The following is a 20,810-nucleotide window of genomic DNA, read 5'->3' on the forward strand; positions in this document are numbered from 1 at the left end:
GACCCCGGCCCCTCCCAGGGACCCGCCTTATATCCCCCTACGGTCGGGTCCGCTCGGCCCTGCCCGCCTTCTCGAGCATTCTCGTTCCCTCTCGATCCTTCTCAAGAGCTCTCCCTAGACACGTGATCACCCACTAGCCCACCCACCTGGGGCCCCTTGTGTGGACACTCTGGATCACGTGTCTAAGGTGTCAACCAGAGTGACATGGCCCGGGGCAACCCTGCCCCTGGGCTGACGCTCACCCACTCCCCCTCGTGGGAGCCCCCACCACACGATGTGCGTGGTGCCCGCACTATCCCAGTGCTCACCAAGCCCTAGTAGTGCTGGTATTATACACAGCCACCCACACGGTGCTGTCCACAATGTAGGAACATCAAACGGCATGGCCCTTCTGGGTGGTCACCATACAATGACATCCCCCCAATGTCACTACACACTTGATAAACTATCCGAACATTTTAGATATTTCAATAATTTTCACTGTTTCCCTAGAACCATCAGACACAGACTTCCCAACATCACCTACAGATGAACCTGAATCTACTCCTACGGAAGATGTAACATCAACAGGTATGATTATAAAGTTGTTTTCATCCATACATTTGACATTATCTGAACATATAAGATATCAAAATAATGGTAAATGTTTCCTCAGAACCGACAATCACAGAATTCCCAACATCACCTACAGATGAACCTGAATCTACTACTACAGAAGATATAATATCATCAACAGGTATGATTATCATGTTACTTTTATCCATGAATTTGACCAATTATCTGAAACTATAAAGTATTACAACTATTTTCAATGTTTCCCTAGAACCAACAAATACAGACTTCACAACATTACCTACAGATGAACCTAGTCCTACCCCTACAGAAGAATTAACATCATCATCAGGTATGATTATCATATTTTTATTCTTGATACATTTGTAGTGAGTCCAACTGAGTCGCAGACGTTGTTCCTTTTAGAGGCAACACATTTATTGTAACACCGTAACACAAAGCGATAACAGCCTCTTTTCCCGATACAGCCTAGGGTTGTGACCACCCAGCTAACTAGGCTATAAAGAGGGGTTACTGCGAGGAAGGGTCGGACCCTCACTCGGGTCTCCGACCACGTGGTTGCCTCGTAAGACAAAGAGCTTCCAGCATGAGATGTAGAGCTTCCAGCTTGTAGGTGTTGAGCTTCCAGCTTGTAGAATGCAGCGACCCCGGCCCCTCCCAGGGACCCGCCTTATATCCCCCTACGGTCGGGTCCGCTCTGCCCTCGGCCCTGCCCGCCTTCTCGAGCATTCTCGTTCCTTCTCGATCCTTCTCAAGAGCTCTCCCTGGACACGTGATCACCCACTAGCCCACCCACCTGGGCCCCTTGTGTGGACACTCTGGATCACGTGTCTACGATGTCAACCAGAGTGCCATGGCCCGGGGCAACCCTGCCCCTGGGCTGACGCTCACCCACTCCCCCTCGTGGGAGCCCCCACCACACGATGTGCGTGGTGCCCGCACTATCCCAGTGCTCACCAAGCCCTAGTAGTGCTGGTATTATACACAGCCACCCACACGGTGCTGTCCACAATGTAGGAACATCAAACGGCATGGCCCTTCTGGGTGGTCACCATACAATGACAATTCCCCAATGTCACTACACACTTGATAAACTATCCGAACATTTTAGATATTTCAATAATTTTCACTGTTTCCCTAGAACCATCAGACACAGACTTCCCAACATCACCTACAGATGAACCTGAATCTACTCCTACAGAACATATAATATCATCAACAGGTATGATTATCACATTGCTTTTATCCATGAATTTGACCAATTATCTGAATCTATAAGGTGTTAAAACTATTTTCAATGTTTTCCTAGAACCAACAAATACAGACTTCTCAACATTTCCTACAGATGAACCTAGTTCTACCCCGACGGAAGATATAATATCACCAGGTATGATTATCATGTAGTTTATATCCATGAATTTGACCAATTATCTGAAACTATAAAGTATTCAAACAATTTTCAATGTTTCCCTAGAACCAACAAATACAGACTTCACAACATTACCTACAGATGAACCTAGTCCTACCCCTACAGAAGAATTAACATCATCACCAGGTAGGATTATCATATTTTTATTCTTAATACATTTGAGAAACTATCCGAACATATAAGATATTTCAATAATTTCCACTGTTTCCCTAGAACCATCAGACACAGACTTCCCAACATCACCTACAGATGAACCTGAATCTACTCCTACGGAAGATGTAACATCAACAGGTATGATTATAAAGTTGTTTTGATCCATACATTTGACATTTTCTGAACATATAAGATATCAAAATAATGGTAAATGTTTCCTCAGAACCGACAATCACAGAGTTCCCAACATCACCTACAGATGAACCTGAATCTACTACTACAGAAGATACAATATCATCAACAGGTATGATTATCATGTTACTTTTATCCATGAATTTGACCAATTATCTGAAACTATAAAGTATTACAACTATTTTCAATGTTTCCCTAGAACCAACAAATACAGACTTCACAACATTACCTACAGATGAACCTAGTCCTACCCCTACAGAAGAATTAACATCATCATCAGGTATGATTATCATATTTTTATTCTTGATACATTTGTAGTGAGTCCAACTGAGTCGCAGACGTTGTTCCTTTTAGAGGCAACACATTTATTGTAACACCGTAACACAAAGCGATAACAGCCTCTTTTCCCGATACAGCCTAGGGTGGTGACCACCCAGCTAACTAGGATTTAAAGAGGGGTTACTGCTAGGAAGGGTCGGACCCTCACTCGGGTCTCCGACCACGTGGTTGCCTCGTAAAACGAAGAGCTTCCAGCATGAGATGTAGAGCTTCCAGCTTGTAGAATGCAGCGACCCCGGCCCCTCCCAGGGACCCGCCTTATATCCCCTTACGGTCGGGTCCGCTCTGCCCTCGGCCCTGCCCGCCTTCTCGAGCATTCTCGTTCCCTCTCGATCCTTCTCAAGAGCTCTCCCTAGACACGTGTTCACCCACTAGCCCACCCACCTGGGGCCCCTTGTGTGGACAATCTGGATCACGTGTCTACGGTTTCAACCAGAGTGCCATGGCCCGGGGCAACCCTGCCCCTGGGCTGACGCTCACCCACTCCCCCTCGTGGGAGCCCCCACCACACGCTGTGCGTGGTGCCTGCACTATCCCAGTGCTCACCAAGCCCTAGTAGGGCTGGTATTATACACAGCCACCCACACGGTGCTGTCCACAATGTAGGAACATCAAACGGCATGGCCCTTCTGTGTGGTCACCATACAGTGATATCCCCCCGATGTCACTACACACTTGATAAATTATCCGAACATTTTAGATATTTCAATAATTTTCACTGTTTCCCTAGAACCATCAGACACAGACTTCCCAACATCACCTCCAGATGAATCTGAATCTACTCCTACAGAACATATAATATCATCAACAGGTATGATTATAACATTGCTTTTATCCATGAATTTTACCAATTATCTGAATCTATAAAGTGTTAAAACTATTTTCAATGTTTTCCTAGAACCAAAAAATACAGACTTCTCAACATTACCTACAGATGAACCTAGTTCTACCCCTACGGAAGATATAATATCACCAGGTATGATTATCACATATTTTTTTCCATGAATTTGACCAATTATCTGAAACTATAAAGTATTCAAACAATTTTCAATGTTTCCCTAGAACCAACATATACAGACTTCACAACATTACCTACAGATGAACCTAGTCCTACCCCTACGGAAGATATAACATCAACAGGTATGATTATCATATTTGTATTCTTAATACATTTGAGAAACTATCCGAACATATAAGATATTTCAATAATTTTCACTGTTTCGCTAGAACCATCATACACAGACTTCCCAACATCACCTACAGATGAACCTGAATCTACTCCTACAGAAGATGTAACATCAACAGGTATAATTATAAAGTTGTTTTCATCCATACATTTGACATTATCTGAACGTATAAGATATTAAAGTAATAGTAAATGATTCCTCAGAACCGACAATCACAGACTTCCCAACATCACCTACAGATGAACCTGAATCTACTCCTACAGCACATATAATATCATCAACAGGTATGATTATCACATTACTTTTATTCCTTGAATTTCACCAATTATCTAAATCTATAAGGTGTTAAAAACTATTTTCAATGTTTTCCTAGAACCAACAAAAACAGACTTCACAACATTACCTACAGATGAACCTAGTCCTAATCCTACAGAAGATGTAACATCACCAGGTATGATTATCACATAGTTTTTATCCATGAATTTGACCAATTATCTGAAACTATAAAGTATTCAACAATTTTCAATATTTCCCTAGAACCAACACATACAGACTTCACAACATTACCTACAGATGAGCCTATTCCTACCCCTACGGAAGATATAACATCAACAGGTATGATTATGATATTTATATTCTTAATACATTTGATAAACTATCCGAACATATAAGATATTTCAATAATTTTCACTGTTTCCCTAGAACCATCAGACACAGAACTCCCAACATCACCTACAGATGAACCTGAATCTACTCCTACAGAAGATATAATATCATCAACAGGTGTGATTATCATATTACTTTTATCCATGAATTAGACCAATTATCTGAAACTATAAAGTATTACAACTATTTTCAATGTTTCCCTAGAACAAACAAATACAGACTTCACAACATTACCTACAGATGAACCTAGTCCTACCCCTACAGAAGAATTAACATCATCAGGTATGATTATCATATTTTTATTCTTGATACATTTGTAGTGAGTCCAACTGAGTCGCAGACGTTGTTCCTTTTAGAGGCAACACATTTATTGTAACACCGTAACACAAAGCGATAATGGCATCTTTACCCGATACAGCCTAGGGTGGTGACCACCCAGCTAACTACGCCATACAGAGGGGTTACTGCTAGGAAGGGTCGGACCCTCACTCGGGTCTCCGACCACGTGGTTGCCTCGTAAGACGAAGAGCTTCCAGCATGAGATGTAGAGCTTCCAGCTTGTAGGTGTTGAGCTTCCAGCTTGTAGAATACAGCGACCCCGGTTCCTCTCAGGGACCCGCCTTATATCCCCCTACGGTCGGGTCCGCTCCACCGTCGGCCCTGCCCGCCTTCTCGAGCATTCTCTCTCAATCCTTCTCTAGAGCTCTCCCTGGACACGTGATCACCCACTAGCCCCCCCACCTGCGGCACCTTGTGTGGACTCTCCAGATCACGTGTCTATGGGGTCAACCAGAGTGCCATGGCCAGGGGCAACCCTGGCCATGGGCTGACGCTCACCCACTCCCCCTCGTAGGAACCCCCACCACACGCTGTGCGTGGTACCCGCACTATCCCAGTGCTCACTACACATTTGATCAACTATCCGAACATATAAGATATTTCAATAATTTTTACTGTTTCCCTAGAACCATCAAACACAGACTTCCCAACATCACCTACAGATCAACCTGAATCTACTCCTACAGAAGATGTAACATCAACAGGTATGATTATAAAGTTGGTTTCATCCATACATTTGACATTATCTGAACGTATAAGATGTAAAAATAATGATAAATATTTCCTCAGAACCGACAATCACAGAGTTCCCAACATCACCTCCAAATGAACCTGAATCTACTCCTACAGAAGATATAATATCATCAACAGGTATGATTATCACGTGGCTTTTATCCGTGAATTTGACCAATTATCTGAAACTATAAAGTATTCAAACAATTTTCAATGTTTCTTTAGAACCAACAAATACAGACTTCACAACATTACTTACAAATGAATCTAGTCATACCCCTACGGAACATATAACATCACCAGTTATGATTATAAAGTTGGTTTCATCCATACAATTTGACATTATCTGAACGTATAACATATTAAAATAATGGTAAATGTTTCCTCAGAACCGACAATCACAGAGTTCCCAACATCCCCTCCAGATGAACCTGAATCTACTCCTGCAGAAGATATAATATCATCAACAGGTATGATTATCATGTTGCTTTTATCCATAGATTTGACCAATTATCTGAAACTATAAGGTATTAGAACAATTTTCAATGTAACACTGGCATAGACTAACTGTGAGTACTGTTTCATTACGCTATCATTTTAGTATCATTGGCATCATCACCTGCAACAACTGCCCAAGCTACAGCTACACAAACTACAGCTACCCCATCCACAGCTACAGCTGTGTCAACTCCATCGCCGTCATCATCACCACGTGTAACAGCAGCAACAACTACAGCAGCACCAACTACAGCTGCACAATCAACAGCAACAGCTGTGTCAACTGCATCGCCAACATCATCACCACGTGTAACAGCAGCAACAACTACAGCAGCACCAACTACAGCTGCACAATCAACAGCTGCACAATCCACAGCTGCACAATCCACAGCTACAATTGTGTCAACTCCAGATGAACTGAGTCCTACCCCTACGGAAGATGTAACATCACCAGGTATGATTATCATGTTGTTTTTATCCGTGAATTTGACTAATCATCTGAAACTATAAGGTATTAAAACAATTTTCAATGTAACACTGGCATAGACTAACTGTGAGTACTGTTTCATTACGCTATCATTTTAGTATCATTGGCATCATCACCTGCAACAACTGCTCAAGCTACGGCTACACAAACTACAGCTACCCCATCCACAGCTGCAGCTGTGTCAACTCCATCGCCACCATCATCACCACGTGTAACAGCAGCACTAACTACAGCTGCACAATCAACAGCCACAATTGTGTCAACTACATTGACAACATCATCACCACGTACAACAGCTATGCAAACTACAGCTGCACAATCAACAGCCACAATTGTGTCAACTACATTGACAACATCATCACCACGTGTAACAGCTATGCAAACTACAGCTGCACAATCAACAGCCACAATTGTGTCAACTACATTGACAACATCATCACCACGTACAGCAGCAGCACCAACTACAGCTGCACAATCCACAGCCACAATTGTGTCAACTACATTGACAACATCATCACCACGTGTAACAGCTATGCAAACTACAGCTACCCCATCCACAGCTACAGCCGTGTCAACTCCATTGCCTTCATCATCACCACGTGTAACAGCAGCACCAACTGCAACTGCACAAACTACAGCTGCACAATCAACATCAACAGCTGTGTCAACTCCATTGCCTTCATCATCACCACGTGTAACAGCAGCACCAACTGCAACTGCACAAACTACAGCTGCACAATCAACATCAACAGCTGTGTCAACTCCATTGCCTTCATCATCACCACGTGTAACAGCAGCACCAACTGCAACTGCACAAACTACAGCTGCACAATCAACATCAACAGCTGTGTCAACTCCATTGCCTTCATCATCACCACGTGTAACAGCAGCACCAACTGCAACTGCACAAACTACAGCTGCACAATCAACATCAACAGTTGTGTCAACTCCATTGCCTTCATCATCACCACGTGTAACAGCAGCACCAACTGCAACTGCACAAACTACAGCTGCACAATCAACATCAACAGCTGTGTCAACTCCATTGCCTTCATCATCACCACGTGTAACAGCAGCACCAACTGCAACTGCACAATCCACAGCTGCACAATCAACAGCCACAATTGTGTCAACTACATTGACAACATCATCACCACGTGTAACAGCAGCACTAACTACAGCTGCACAATCAACAGCTGCAGCCGTGTCAACTCCATCGCCGTCATCATCACCACCTGTAACAGCAGCACTAACTACAGCCGTGTCCTCCGCTTTGCCATCGCTTCCGTCTACAACAGCTGCTAAATCCACAGCTGCCACAGCGGCAGCAGTGCCATCAGCTTCATCAGCCATGGCACAGCCGACTAATACTCCCCTTGTACACAGCAGCAACAGCAGCACCGCGGTCTCAGGTAGGGGATGTATCTCGATTCGTTTTCGTGTTGTTCATCTCCTTCATTATTCAAAATCCGAAGATTAATCCATTTAAGTTAAGATCATTACCGGTGAGTGTACAACACGTGTACTAAACAAAACAAATATAAGAGGGACATCTCTGTAAAATACAGTAGGGTATGGACACCGTGAGCAATTACTGAAGAAGGATCAGGAACAAAATGATGACAAAGTCACATAGAGCAGCTCGCAGCGATTTTAGAAAAGGACATTTGATAAAGATGTAACATACCACAGTACCTCAAGAAGAACGTTTTCAATCACTGTGTTGTACCCACTATGACCTAACGAATCAAACACGTGGACAACGTTAAAGTTAGACACAAGTTCAACAATTGTGACAAGTTGAAGCAGGCATATTTGCATGCTCGGAATTATACTGAGACAAAAATAAAGGCACGGGGATCAGGCAACAAACACGACTCAGTTAAAGTGAGATACCTGAAAATTTGGGAACGTTTGAGAGCAGGTCACAGGCGGGCCTCTCTCGAGTCCATGCTCCACTCATCATCTTTATATTGTAAGCGCTTAAGAGCTGGAAGCACAAATGACAGCAGCGCTCCAGTAATGTGATTGCCATTAAATTGGAGCGATCGTGTTGAACGTGAAGGAGAGTGCGGGCTTGGGCAGGATGCGCCGTAGCTCAGAGAGACGATGGACGAGACTGGTGACGGAATGGCAGGAATCTGAGAACGCACCAGAGAGAGAGAGAGGAGAGCCACGGTGGAGATGGAGCGCCGAGATCCGCTCGTGTGCAAGCAGTGAAATGGATTGCAGCGTCGCAAGGCCATGGGGAGGCCTTATTTCAGCAGTTGATAGACAAATGGCTGATGATGATGATGATTAGATAAACACACACTGGTTGATGTCAATGAACTACTGTGTTTACACTGTGATGTAGGGGCGTGCATTGACAAACCTTTGAACATTCCCATAAATTGTCCCTGAAATAGCGAATACCACAGTGTCACATCCATCATCATGATCACCAGCCTCGTCTTCCACAGCCCTTCCATCTCACGCACTCTGTATCCAACGCCACTGGATTAACAGGAGGTGCTCCATCGGAGAGCACTCCTCGCACCTCCTGCCAATAGCTCGCGTGTGACCCATGACATTGGGTACTGTGGCACGGTGGTTCGAGCAATGCGCTATGAACACAGCGTACTTGAGTTTGATTCCTGGCTTGGGCTATCATCTGTGGAGAGCCATATCTGTACTGGTCCTGGGTGCACGCCCTTCACCAGCCCACACTGGCCAACGTGATGAAGTATGGTCAAACAACCCCCATGGCCATAAGGAATGGGAAAGCCTTCACCGAGTAGTAGATTGAAAATTATAATTTTCCATTATTATACTCTTTGGGTTTTTCGGTAAAGTCACGTAGATAGAAAAAATAAAGTTGTGTCTGTGTTTATATATCTGGATGGCTTCATGGACAAATCTTTGATGATAGGCAGTGGGTTTGCATAGTACTTTCGTGCCCACAGCGTTAAAACAATGGTCAGCCACTGCCGAGGTATTGGTCCGACCGTGTTTCAGATCTGCCTTGTGTTCACGAACACGGTCCGAGATATGTCGCTTAGTTTCCCCAATGTAACTACTGCCGTAGACACAGCTTAGTTTGTAGACACCGGGGTATTGCACGTCAGGGATCACATCCTTCACAGATGGGATCAGATCACGAATTTTATGTACTGTGTTGAATCGAACCTGGATCTTGTGTTTATTCATGATTTGGGAAAAAATTTTGGTAACCTCTATGGACGTGACTTTACCGAAAGACACAAAGAGTATGAATTCCTGCAATCACGAAAGCTTTAAATCAAGATTTATCCATTATTATATTATACAAATTATGCAAAATGTCCTTAAGACGTTGCACCAACTATTCCGATGATACTTCATGAAAACGGGGAGCCCAAAACCGGTTCAGATATCACTCGTCACTGCTGTTAGCCATGACCAGGTATCGAACTGAGATATATATATTAATAGCGCAAGGGTGCTAACCACTGCTCCCCCGCTTTATGACTACTTTGTTCCATTTCCGTGCCTGCGAGCATCTGTGCCACACCTACCGAAGCAGCAGCATCTGAGAACCCAGATAGTGGTGTCAGGTAACCGTGGCCTCGACCTTCTCGACTTCTGGAACCTCTTGAATGTTAAACAAATGTGGGGCACTTGGCGCCACATCCATTGTCACACTCACCTGTGCATACCTGTGCCCACCTGCGCACTCCGGCTCGTGTGAGGCAGCCAAGGCTGCAGACGAGTTCTGCATTGCTGGGACAGGTGCGGCTTGATGTGGCGCAAGCCATTCCAAGCCCAGTTGTGGCATCAGCAAAATCAGCAATGCGCACAATTCCAGCACAGCATTTATCAGCAAGAATTTTAATCCAGGAGCTTATTTCGTTTTCATTTTGTTCTGCACGAGATTGGTCACAATATCTTGATTATCAGCCATCGTGGAAAAATGGGTGTTTTGTTGCCCAGGAGAGATTTACTGAAAGATTACAGATAACCAAAATAAAAAAATACATAGTAAACAAAAGCGTTTCAAACAACGAATTGTTCCGGCAATGAAAGTGTTACAAGAGTCGCTTCATACTTTATTTACTTGTGATGCCTATATTGCGATGGTGGGTCAGTCAAAACAGTTAGAATGTTATCATGAGTACGAATTTGAATAAAAGTTTAAAACGACGCTCTGAAAATTTGGCCGAATGCCACACTTCATGGCATTTTAGTGACGCTTTCAAACCTCATCATCAAATTCATCACCCCCATCGTCATCATTTGCTGCCACACAACCTTCAACTACAGCCACAGCCCCATCTTGGTCTCCCACAGCCGCCGTCAATTTGATGGGCGAAGTTGGTCCAGTGGACCATTGTCAACCATCAAAACATGTTCACAGACTACCATGCACCATTGACATGTTTAGGAATTAAAACCACTCTAAAATCACTGTAAAAGTGAATTCAGAGGCCCCAAAAAATGATTGGCTGGCTTTAAGGGCGCCGCGGTGGTGAGGTGTTAACTACCTTATCTGGTGTGCAGGAGGTCGTGGGTTCGTGCCACACCATGACGCCTCCTGCTGTCTATTTGGGGTTTGCGTGTCTGTCTCCCCGTGGTGGCATGGATTTTTCTCCAGGTCCTCCGATTTCTCCTCCACATTTCGAAACATGCGATGAGAATATTTGAGCTATGATTTGTGGCCAGGTCGCTTCTGAAAAAGAGCTAATAGCTCAGTGGACTTTACCTAGGGAAAAAAAAAGTTTTGTTTTAGCTTATATTGACAATTGTTAATAGTTGCACGATGGGCATTTATAAAACATGGTGTTTGTCAAAAAACTGTGGTGCCTCAGCATTTTCATAGTCCACTTCCCACAGCGCTGCAGAGCGCAAAAGCGTGGACCACTAGCTTGGAGCCCCTACTCTAGCGATTCTAAAGCACCGCTCGGTACAAATCTGCATCAACTACTGGACTTGTGGCATACAAAGTTACGCATCGTCGGCTCTTTAAAACCAATATTGCCTTCACCATCTACTCCAGCATTTAAATGACGCGGCAACTGATATGTGTATTTAGCATTTATCATCCTGCATGGCCAGATTATTATAAAAAAAAACTATCAATCTCAAAAGTCTCAAAACCTCTTCCACAAATGCCCAATCTCATGTCTTCATATTGTGCATGCATGCCTTGTAGCAACCGAGTCTAAAGCTGCATGAACCAGACTCTTTCACGGCACTGCTGAGGTATGGGGTTTATCGTCTCTCGCGATCAAGGGAGGGCATTTGAGAGAAAGCATTTTCCCTTCCTGGCAAGGGTCGCTAAGAAATTTGAATCGAAACTCACAAGGGCAATGCAGTGAAACGCTCAGGTTTCTAAAGCTGCCTTTGTATACCTCAAGAAAAACGCATATTTGTCTTGTGTCAAGTTGACCTTAAACATTGGACGCAATATTATTTTAGGATTGTATCTGGAAATTGTGAAACACAGTAAATCCCATGTTGTGCTTACTCATCTATACTAGTTTAGCTGGGCTGAACTGGATGGAGATATGCTACTCATAAGAGGTGACAATCTCAGAAAATATGTAACAATCTAACAACAAAAATTCGCCTGCTTTGCAACTCCGGTGAACGTGGTTGGCCACGTACGGTGAAAAATAAGTTCAACGTACGTACATACATACATACTTACACGCGTACTTACATACATACTTACACGCGTACTTACATACATACATACTTACACGCGTACTTACATGCATACTTACACGCGTACTTACACGCATACAGACTTATCCCTGCAGATAAATCAACCACTCGGCCGTCATGAGAGTGAAAAATTTCAACAGGATTAGATTAATACCAGTTTAATACTCGTGTCATACAGTAAACTGTGGACCCATATTACCATTTAGTGTCTCAAGAAAGACAGGCTTAACTTTTGACTTGAAACTTTCGTGACTGCAGGAATTCATATTCTTTGTTTGTTTTGGTAAAGTCACGTAGATAGAAAATAATACAATTAAAATAATAAAAAATAATAACATTTATTCATGAAAACCAAAAACCCACGACGTTTCGGTCGCAGTCGTCGAAAAGGGGACCAACCCTTTTCTCTCCACCTGATGATGACTGCCTGTGTTGCCATCGAAACGTCGTGAGTTTTTGGTTTTTATTATGATTATTTTAGTTATATTTTTCATTTTATTTCCATCTACGTGACTTTACCGAAAGAACCAAAGAAGATAAAGGCAGGCTTGTTTAAACAAGTACAGGTGAAATACCAGAAGTGGATAGGCAAGGACTCACTTCGTTAGATATGGGCATTAGTCCACTCTGGTCAATGCCAGGGCTACTGAAAGACAAGAAGGTGCCAAGCCATGTACTGTATTATTATAAAATACTTTTTACATTATGGTTTAATATTTTTGCTTAATGTCAATTTCGTATTCCAATGCCTCTCACTTGACTAAATGAAACGTGTTATTTTATATGTTTCTTTTGTATTTCAGTTACACAAGCAGTGACCAGTATCGCAAACCCCACCAACGAATCTAGCACTCTCCCCATAGCAACTGCCCCCATCACCATGGTAACTGCCCCGATCAACACAACTACCCCTATCACCATGGTAACTGCCCCTATCACCATCACAACTACCCCTATCCCCATCGTAACTGCCCCTATCACCAACACAACTACCCCTATCACCATGGTAACTGCCCCCATCACCAACACAACTACCCCTATCCCCATCGTAACTGCCCCTATCACCAACACAACTACCCCTATCCCCATCGTAACTGCCCCTATCACCAACACAACTACCCCTATCCCCATCGTAACTGCCCCTATCACAAACACAACTACCCCTATCACCATGGTAACTGCCCCCATCACCAACACAACTACCCCTATCACCATGGTAACTGCCCCCATCACCAACACAACTACCCCTATCACCATGGTAACTGCCCCCATCACCAACACAACTACCCCTATCACTATGGTAACTGCCCCCATCACCAACACAACTACCCCTATCACCATGGTAACTGCCCCCATCACCAACACAACTACCCCTATCACCATGGTAACTGCCCCCATCACCAACACAACTACCCCTATCTCCATCGTAACTGCCCCAATGACCAATACAACTTCTCCTATCACCATGGAAACTGACCCTATCACCAACACAACTTCTCCTGTCCACATGGTAACTGCCCCAATCACCAACACAACTACTCCTATCACCATGGTAACTACCCCAATCACCAACACAACTACTCTTATCACCATGGTAACTGCCCCTATCACTAACACAACTACTCCTATCACCATGGTAACTGCCCCAATCACCAACACAACTTTTCCTGTCAACATGGTAACTGGCCCAATCACCAATTCAACTTCTCCTGTCCCCATGGTAACTGCCCCAATCACCAACACTACTCTTATCACCATGGTAACTGCTCCTATCACCAACACAACCACTCCTATCACCTTGGTAACTGCCCCAATCACCAATACAACTTCTGCTATTCCCATGGTAACTACCCCTATCACCAACACAACCACTCCTATTAACATGGTAACTGCCCCTATCACCAATTCAACTTCTCCTGTCGCCATGGTAACTGCCCCTATCACCAACACAACTACTCCTATCACCATGGTAACTGCCCCTATGACCAACACAACTTCTCCTGTCCCCATGGTAACTGCCCCAATCACCAACACAACTTCTATCACCATGGTAACTACCCCAATCACCAATACAACTTCTGCTATCCCCATGGTAACTGCCCCTATCACCAATACAACTTCTGCTATCCCCATGGTAACTACCCCTATCACCAACACAACCACTCCTATCAACATGGTAACTGCCCCTATCACCAATTCAACTTCTCCTGTCCCCATGGTAACTGCCCCTATCACCAACACAACCACTCCTATCATCATTGTAACTGCCCCTATGACCAACACAACTTCTCCTGTCCCCATGGTAACTGCCCCAATCACCAACACTACTCTTATCACCATGGTAACTGCCCCAATCACCAACACAACTTCTCCTATCATCATGGTAACTGCCCCTATCACCAACACAACCACTCCTGTCCCCATGGTAACTGCCCCTATCACCAATACAACTTCTCCTGTCCCCATGGTAACTGCCCCAATCACCAACACAACCACTCCTATCATCATGGTAACTACCCCAATCACCAACACAACTTCTCCTGTCCCCATGGTAACTGCCCCAATCACCAACAGAACTTCTCCTGTCCCCATGGTAACTGCCCCTATCACCAATACAACTTCCCCTGTCCCCATGGTAACTGCCCCTATCACCAATACAACTTCCCCTGTCCCCATGTTAACTGCCCCAATCACCAATACAACTTCCCCTGTCCCCATGGTAACTGCCCCTATCACCAATACAACTTCCCCTGTCCCCATGGTAACTGCCCCAATCACCAATACAACTTCTCCTATCATCATGGTAACTGCCCCAATCACCAACACAACTTCTCCTGTCCCCATGGTAACTGCCCCAATCACCAACACAACTTCTCCTGTCCCCATGGTAACTGCCCCAATCACCAACACAACTTCTCTTGTCCCCATGGTAACTACCCCAATCACCAACACAACTACTCCTATCATCATGGTAACTGCCCCTATCACCAATACAACTTCTCCTATCCCCATGGTAACTACCCCAATCACCATCACAACTACCCCTATCACCATCACAACTACTCCTATCCCCAACACAACTACTCCTATCACCATGGTAACTGCCCCAATCACCAACACAACTATTACGACAGCCACTACTTCCGCGGAAATCTCTACCACAAGAAACTCTACGACGGCCACAAGCACCACGACTCCCTTGACAACGAATGCAACTGCGGCACAAGGTATTGAACACATCCAGTTGAACACGTCACACTCACTCATCAGCTGGAACATTCGCACCAATCCATCAGGCTCACAGCCTTCCACACCGCTCCACTCACTCGCTCGCAGTTGCATGCTGGGAAAAAGCAGTCACGGTTGCAGTCAGCGCTCCAGATATTGTGTTGGGTTTCTGGGTCATTCACCCTGCAATTTTAACTCTCAAAGTAATTTCCCTCTCAAATGAGATTAGAGGTGGTGCGTATCCCCTATTAGCTCTGAGCCAGTGGTGGAAATTCCACATTCCTATGGTGGGGGTGAGTCTATGCATAAGACGACCACTGTTAACTTCCCCCACATAGTGGTACTCGCTGGAGTGACCCCCGAGGGATGATGGGCTGAGTCACCACCCAACCAGAATTTGAACTCGCAACCTTCCGTCGATTGCGAGCGGCTCGGTCTGCCACTGAGCCACCCAGCCAATGCGACACTTTGTGGGTACGATGTAATGTTCCGAGGTGAAACATGGCCTTACCTGTAAGTCATGAATAACTTTAGGCACTAAGTCTGAACATTTGTTATCACGCACTCTCATGAGTCCAGTCCATTTTGATAAACGCCGTACAATCCGGTCGCGTAGCTAACGAGTGTGCAGCCGTTGTGACACACACAGAGAAGAGATGAATGCTCCTCACCATGCTGCTGTGAGGTGTTAGGAGTGGATTCGTGGTTAAATCTGCTTCTCATAGAACTGGCTGAAGCCATCAATGCCACATTATCTCCATGCAATACATTGGATGTTATCTACTTATATGGCAGATTAGGAGACCAACACATGTGATGTGTCATTGAGCAATACACATTTCTGTGATACAAAAACCCACACCCTACCGCTAAAACATTCAGTCTGACAAATCAAAAGGATCAGAAACAAGCCCTCGGGTTTAACATTTTCCGGAATTGGCATTGTGTATCACCCCGAGACTCAAAGCTGAGCCGTTGATGGAATGCGGGCAGAAGCTGTATGTGCAGGGCGTTACCCAGTAGGGGTTAAATGTTTGCCTGTGTCCATCCATGCGTTCCAGACCAGGAATTGGCCGTGTTATGACGCATACAAATTCCTGCGGCTATGCATTGTGCCCCGTGCCCTCTGAGGGCTCTCTAAGCCTGCACCCAGGCATCGTCATCATCAGCAGCCATGGTCTATCCACAGCTGGATGAATGCCTCCCTGCTTAGTATCACGGTTTTATGACACCAGAATCCATCTCACTCCTGCACGTGAGCTGATGTCATCGCCTTTTCTCTGTTGTGGTCGTCCTCTTGGGAGCGTTCTCGACTTTGACTGCCATTCTGTCACCAGTCTCATCCATCGGCCATCATCACTTCCAACAATGTGTCCGAGCCAATCCCACTTATTCTCCTCAACAATGTGACATATCTGACTTGCGGTTGTTCCCTGGTCCACAAGTTCCGAAGTCTGTCTCTCGATTCCAAGCATGCATCTCTCCATGTTTTTTTTACACTTTTCAGCTTTTATTTCATTTTCTTCATCAAATCTCAACACTTCTGATGTACATTGCGGCGGGTATTTTCTATGTATATATGTTAAACGTCTTTCGCGCGATACGTAGCCAAAAGGGCTAATCGGAGGTGCACTGATTGAAAACCTTCATTTTCAGCCATATTACTGTGTTACTTTTCATTGTGAAGTTCAGTTCTGTGATTTGGAAGGACACAAAACAAATCACATGACTCTTACAAATGTAAGCGCAACACTTAGGGAATGCGTGGTAACCCGTGCTTCTGTGGATGCTGCTCATGCATTGTTTCCTGCAGTGGAAAACCGGCTCTTTGCCTATGGATCACAAGTCGGAGATGTCCAGATGTCCCATGGAGGAAATGACTTTGTCTCACCGACTTTTAACATTCCATATGGATTTCCATTCGGACAAACATTCTACAATTACCTCTATGTGAGTTTTTTTCCAAACAAATCACGTTTCTCCTTTGTAAAACAAGTTTTACACATATGTCTGTGTTAAGGTAATTCTTACAGAATCATCGACTAAATTATCCTGAATGTGCCTGATATAGTCAGATCCCAGAAGCCAAGCAGAGTTGAACCTGGTTAGTACTTGGATTAGACACTGACCTCTATCTCTTGGTGAACAGGAAAAGTCAGTACAACAATGGATTCTAGTATTCTATGGGTCTTTCGGTAAAGCCACGTAGATAGAAAAATAATAATAAAAATATCACGACGTTTCGATCACAACACAAGCAATCGTCTTCAGGTGTGAGACAGAGAGGAAGCTGCTGAGACAAGGTCTCATATAGGCCTGAGATGGGTGCATCAATGTAGGTGGGTGGAGCTAGAGATGGTCCAACCACAGAGGCTGGGGCAGTGGCCTTTGTATTGTGAGAGATTAGCCTGTAAGGTTATTTTTCTATCTACGTGGCTTTACCGACAGACCTATAGAATATGTATTCCTGCAGTCACGAAAGCTTTAAGTCAAGATTTAATGTATTCTAGATTCAATCTTCGTGGAACTCTGCGGGTTATCTTCCTGCATTAGTGGGTTTACTCCTCACACGAAGCCAAACCCTCATTCATTGCATTGGCCAAACATTCCAATGTAGCATCACCCTCCTTAAAAAGTCTTGAGAGTCAGCGAGGATTTCCTGGATTATTAAAGGGTATTATTATTGTTGATTCATGCACTGAGCTTTCAACCCACTGACCTAAGTTCAGTTTCTGGTGGTGGCTGACATCACCAGCGAGGGATATCTGAGCCGGTGCTGGACCCTCCACCTGTCTCGCAGAGCACTGACCAAAGTGGTGAAGTACGGCGGTGAAAACCCTGACTGACACAACAAGGACAGTCCTTCATCCAGCAGTGGATTGACAAAGAGCTATAAATTACGGTTGTTAATTTACGATTTGATTGCTTAGGTTTATTCCGATGCTTTGTGATATTCGTACATGTCTGCTGCCTGTGAAACCGTAGCAGACGTCCGTCCAGCAGGAGCGCGTTGCTCAACGTCTCGTTCTCATCCACAGTTCACGGACAATGGGGCCTTCATACTCCAGGACAAACGCCACGCTCCAAAGTTCCCCTTCCCCAACCCACCGTCCAGCGGCTTCCGAAGCAACAGCGCCAGCGCAATAATCGCGGTGTTTTGGGACGACGCAGACTTGTCCGCAGGGATTGGGAAAATCTACTACCAGGTACGGCAGCCCACGCTGAGCTCACGCACACAGCTCACAGACAACACAGCCTGCATTGCGTAAACACTTACACTTTTTTGTACATTACATTATTACTTTAGAGTGTTCTTGCTACAGCAATCACAGTGTACGGATGTGTGTATTTTTTGTTAATGTCATCAGGAATACAACTTAGACGGTTCTCAGAATCTAGTGCCGGACATAGTGACCACACTGAAAAATGTAATCGCGCGCGATTACAGTGCAGTAAACGCGTTTCAACCATCCTGGATCCTCAAAGTAACGTGGGATAATGTGCCGGCCGTGACAGAAAACGACAACTCGCAACACGTGCGTACACTCCTCGCGAAACACTTCGCACTTTTGTGTCTGCGGCAATGAGTGTGTCACGAGTGGACTGAGCGGAGGATCACAGGTAAAGCGTCTCCCAGCAGGCCACCTGCAGGAGGAGGCCAGGTGGGTGAGGGGTCATTGCGCCCGACGAGCCCCGCCACCGCCAAGATCTAGTGGGTTCGAGCCGCCCCTCATTAAACTGGCTTCGCGCGTCAAAATGGGAAAGCGTGGCTGCACGAAAACATGAAATCACATTTATTTACACTTTCACTTGATTTAGTTTTAGCGTTAAGGAATTGTCATATCAGCATTATTGACATGGAATGAACACTCCTTGAGAGGTGTGTAATAGGTGTGCCCCTATTGTGGAAAAATAGCTCAATTGTAGGTCAGACGTTCTATAACACATGGTGATGCACTGCTCGCTGCAAGAGTTCTCACAAGGGAAGTACGATGTGGTGCCAGTAGCACAATTGGAATATAATTCGGGGGGAGATAGAGCCCCTTGCTGGCACCTCGTGCTGTAGACTTGCCAGAGGACGGTGTCCTGGCGGAAGCGCGAGCAGACTGCTCGCTGTTCACTTCCAAACATTGAAGGAAGTCTCTGATGGCTCTTACACTGTGGTGGCTATTACACTCCTGTGATGGCTAATACACTCCTGTGATGGCTATTACAGCACTGCAGGTTAAATTATTCTGAGTTTATCGTTGATTTTGCATGCACTATTGTTTGCCTTGGATATACACAGCACATTGTTTTTTTCACACAAAACAATAATTCTATTTACAATTCACTAAATAATCCATTAACGTAATTGGCAGTTCACCTGCATTGGTGCGATACTGCGTGTCAAAACCGGTCCATATTTTGCTCGATTTAAACCAATGCGGCTAAAAACATTCACTTGCAAAAGGCCGTGTGGCTGGTGAAATGTGGACAGAAATACTTTTGTTTTTAATGCGGAGAGATGCATATTGCGAGGTGTAATATCAGCTTGTTTAGATTGTTTACAATATTCGTAACGATGTCAAGTAAAATATTTGTGCAACTTCACGTGGCATCGAATGTTGGTTGTGATGGAGTGGTGGCTCAGTGGTCTATGAACCTTGGTGTCTTGAGTTTGAGTCCTGACCACGGCTCACATCAGTGGAAAGCGATATCTTAACCGGTCTGGGGCCCCTCTTCCACTAACCTGCAATGACCAGGACGGTGAAGTATGATCAAACAATATCCATGGCTGACATGGCATGAGAGACCTTCATTTGGAATTGTATTGAAAAAGAGTTGTAAGTTCATTATTATTATTTATTACATATATCAATATATTAAATTAAAAATAAAATTTCAGTTATACAGTTCGAACCTTTTAAGTTGTTTTATTTGTTTGAATTCTAATTACAGTATCGTTCTCTGTTGTCATTTCCATACGATACACCTGCCACTTTAAACGTGAACTTTATATTTAAAGAGGAAAAAACTGCTTTTAAATAATGCCTTAGTCACTGGAATGTAAAACACAGGCCATGACAGAGGCTGTTGGTCTGGAGAGGTATGCCACGTGTGACGTGTCAGTGTAGTGCATCAACAATAAACGTCCCTTTGGCTGCATAGTTCTGAGCTGTGCATACGAAGGCAGAGAGAGGATGTTTCAAGAGCACAGGCAGATGCACGCAATAACAATAATTATCAGCCCTTTGTCAATCCGCTGCTGGATGAAGGCATCTCCTCGCTGCGTAAGTCATGGCGGTTGTTTGACCACAGC

General features: G+C 44.5%; 1 protein-coding gene across 17 annotated transcripts in view; it reads left to right on the forward strand.

Annotated features, from left to right (window-relative positions):
- LOC133351196 (mucin-4-like) overlaps positions 1–20,810 on the forward strand; it is a 62,645-nt gene that overhangs the window by 14,377 nt on the left and 27,458 nt on the right. For 5 of the 17 annotated variants that reach the window (XM_061566224.1, XM_061566227.1, XM_061566229.1 and 2 more), the window contains 27 exons: positions 493–570; positions 656–736; positions 824–904; positions 1,715–1,795; positions 1,883–1,960; positions 2,048–2,128; positions 2,216–2,293; positions 2,379–2,459; positions 2,547–2,627; positions 3,417–3,497; positions 3,585–3,662; positions 3,749–3,826; positions 3,914–3,991; positions 4,077–4,157; positions 4,247–4,324; positions 4,411–4,488; positions 4,576–4,656; positions 4,744–4,821; positions 5,505–5,582; positions 5,668–5,748; positions 6,000–6,080; positions 6,212–6,562; positions 6,694–8,007; positions 13,084–15,507; positions 17,322–17,458; positions 18,547–18,714; positions 18,877–19,044. In XM_061566224.1, the coding sequence (XP_061422208.1) occupies positions 493–570; positions 656–736; positions 824–904; positions 1,715–1,795; positions 1,883–1,960; positions 2,048–2,128; positions 2,216–2,293; positions 2,379–2,459; positions 2,547–2,627; positions 3,417–3,497; positions 3,585–3,662; positions 3,749–3,826; positions 3,914–3,991; positions 4,077–4,157; positions 4,247–4,324; positions 4,411–4,488; positions 4,576–4,656; positions 4,744–4,821; positions 5,505–5,582; positions 5,668–5,748; positions 6,000–6,080; positions 6,212–6,562; positions 6,694–8,007; positions 13,084–15,507; positions 17,322–17,458; positions 18,547–18,714; positions 18,877–19,044 (6,233 nt within the window). The remainder of the gene's footprint in view (positions 1–492; positions 571–655; positions 737–823; positions 905–1,714; positions 1,796–1,882; positions 1,961–2,047; positions 2,129–2,215; positions 2,294–2,378; positions 2,460–2,546; positions 2,628–3,416; positions 3,498–3,584; positions 3,663–3,748; positions 3,827–3,913; positions 3,992–4,076; positions 4,158–4,246; positions 4,325–4,410; positions 4,489–4,575; positions 4,657–4,743; positions 4,822–5,504; positions 5,583–5,667; positions 5,749–5,999; positions 6,081–6,211; positions 6,563–6,693; positions 8,008–13,083; positions 15,508–17,321; positions 17,459–18,546; positions 18,715–18,876; positions 19,045–20,810) is intronic. The other 12 variants (XM_061566226.1, XM_061566238.1, XM_061566228.1 and 9 more) reach the window with 12 other exon arrangements.

The sequence above is a fragment of the Lethenteron reissneri genome, chromosome 36 (assembly GCF_015708825.2).
Source record: "Lethenteron reissneri isolate LAM-NWPU_2019-01 chromosome 36, ASM1570882v1, whole genome shotgun sequence".
NCBI classification, from domain to species: Eukaryota; Metazoa; Chordata; class Hyperoartia; order Petromyzontiformes; family Petromyzontidae; genus Lethenteron; species Lethenteron reissneri.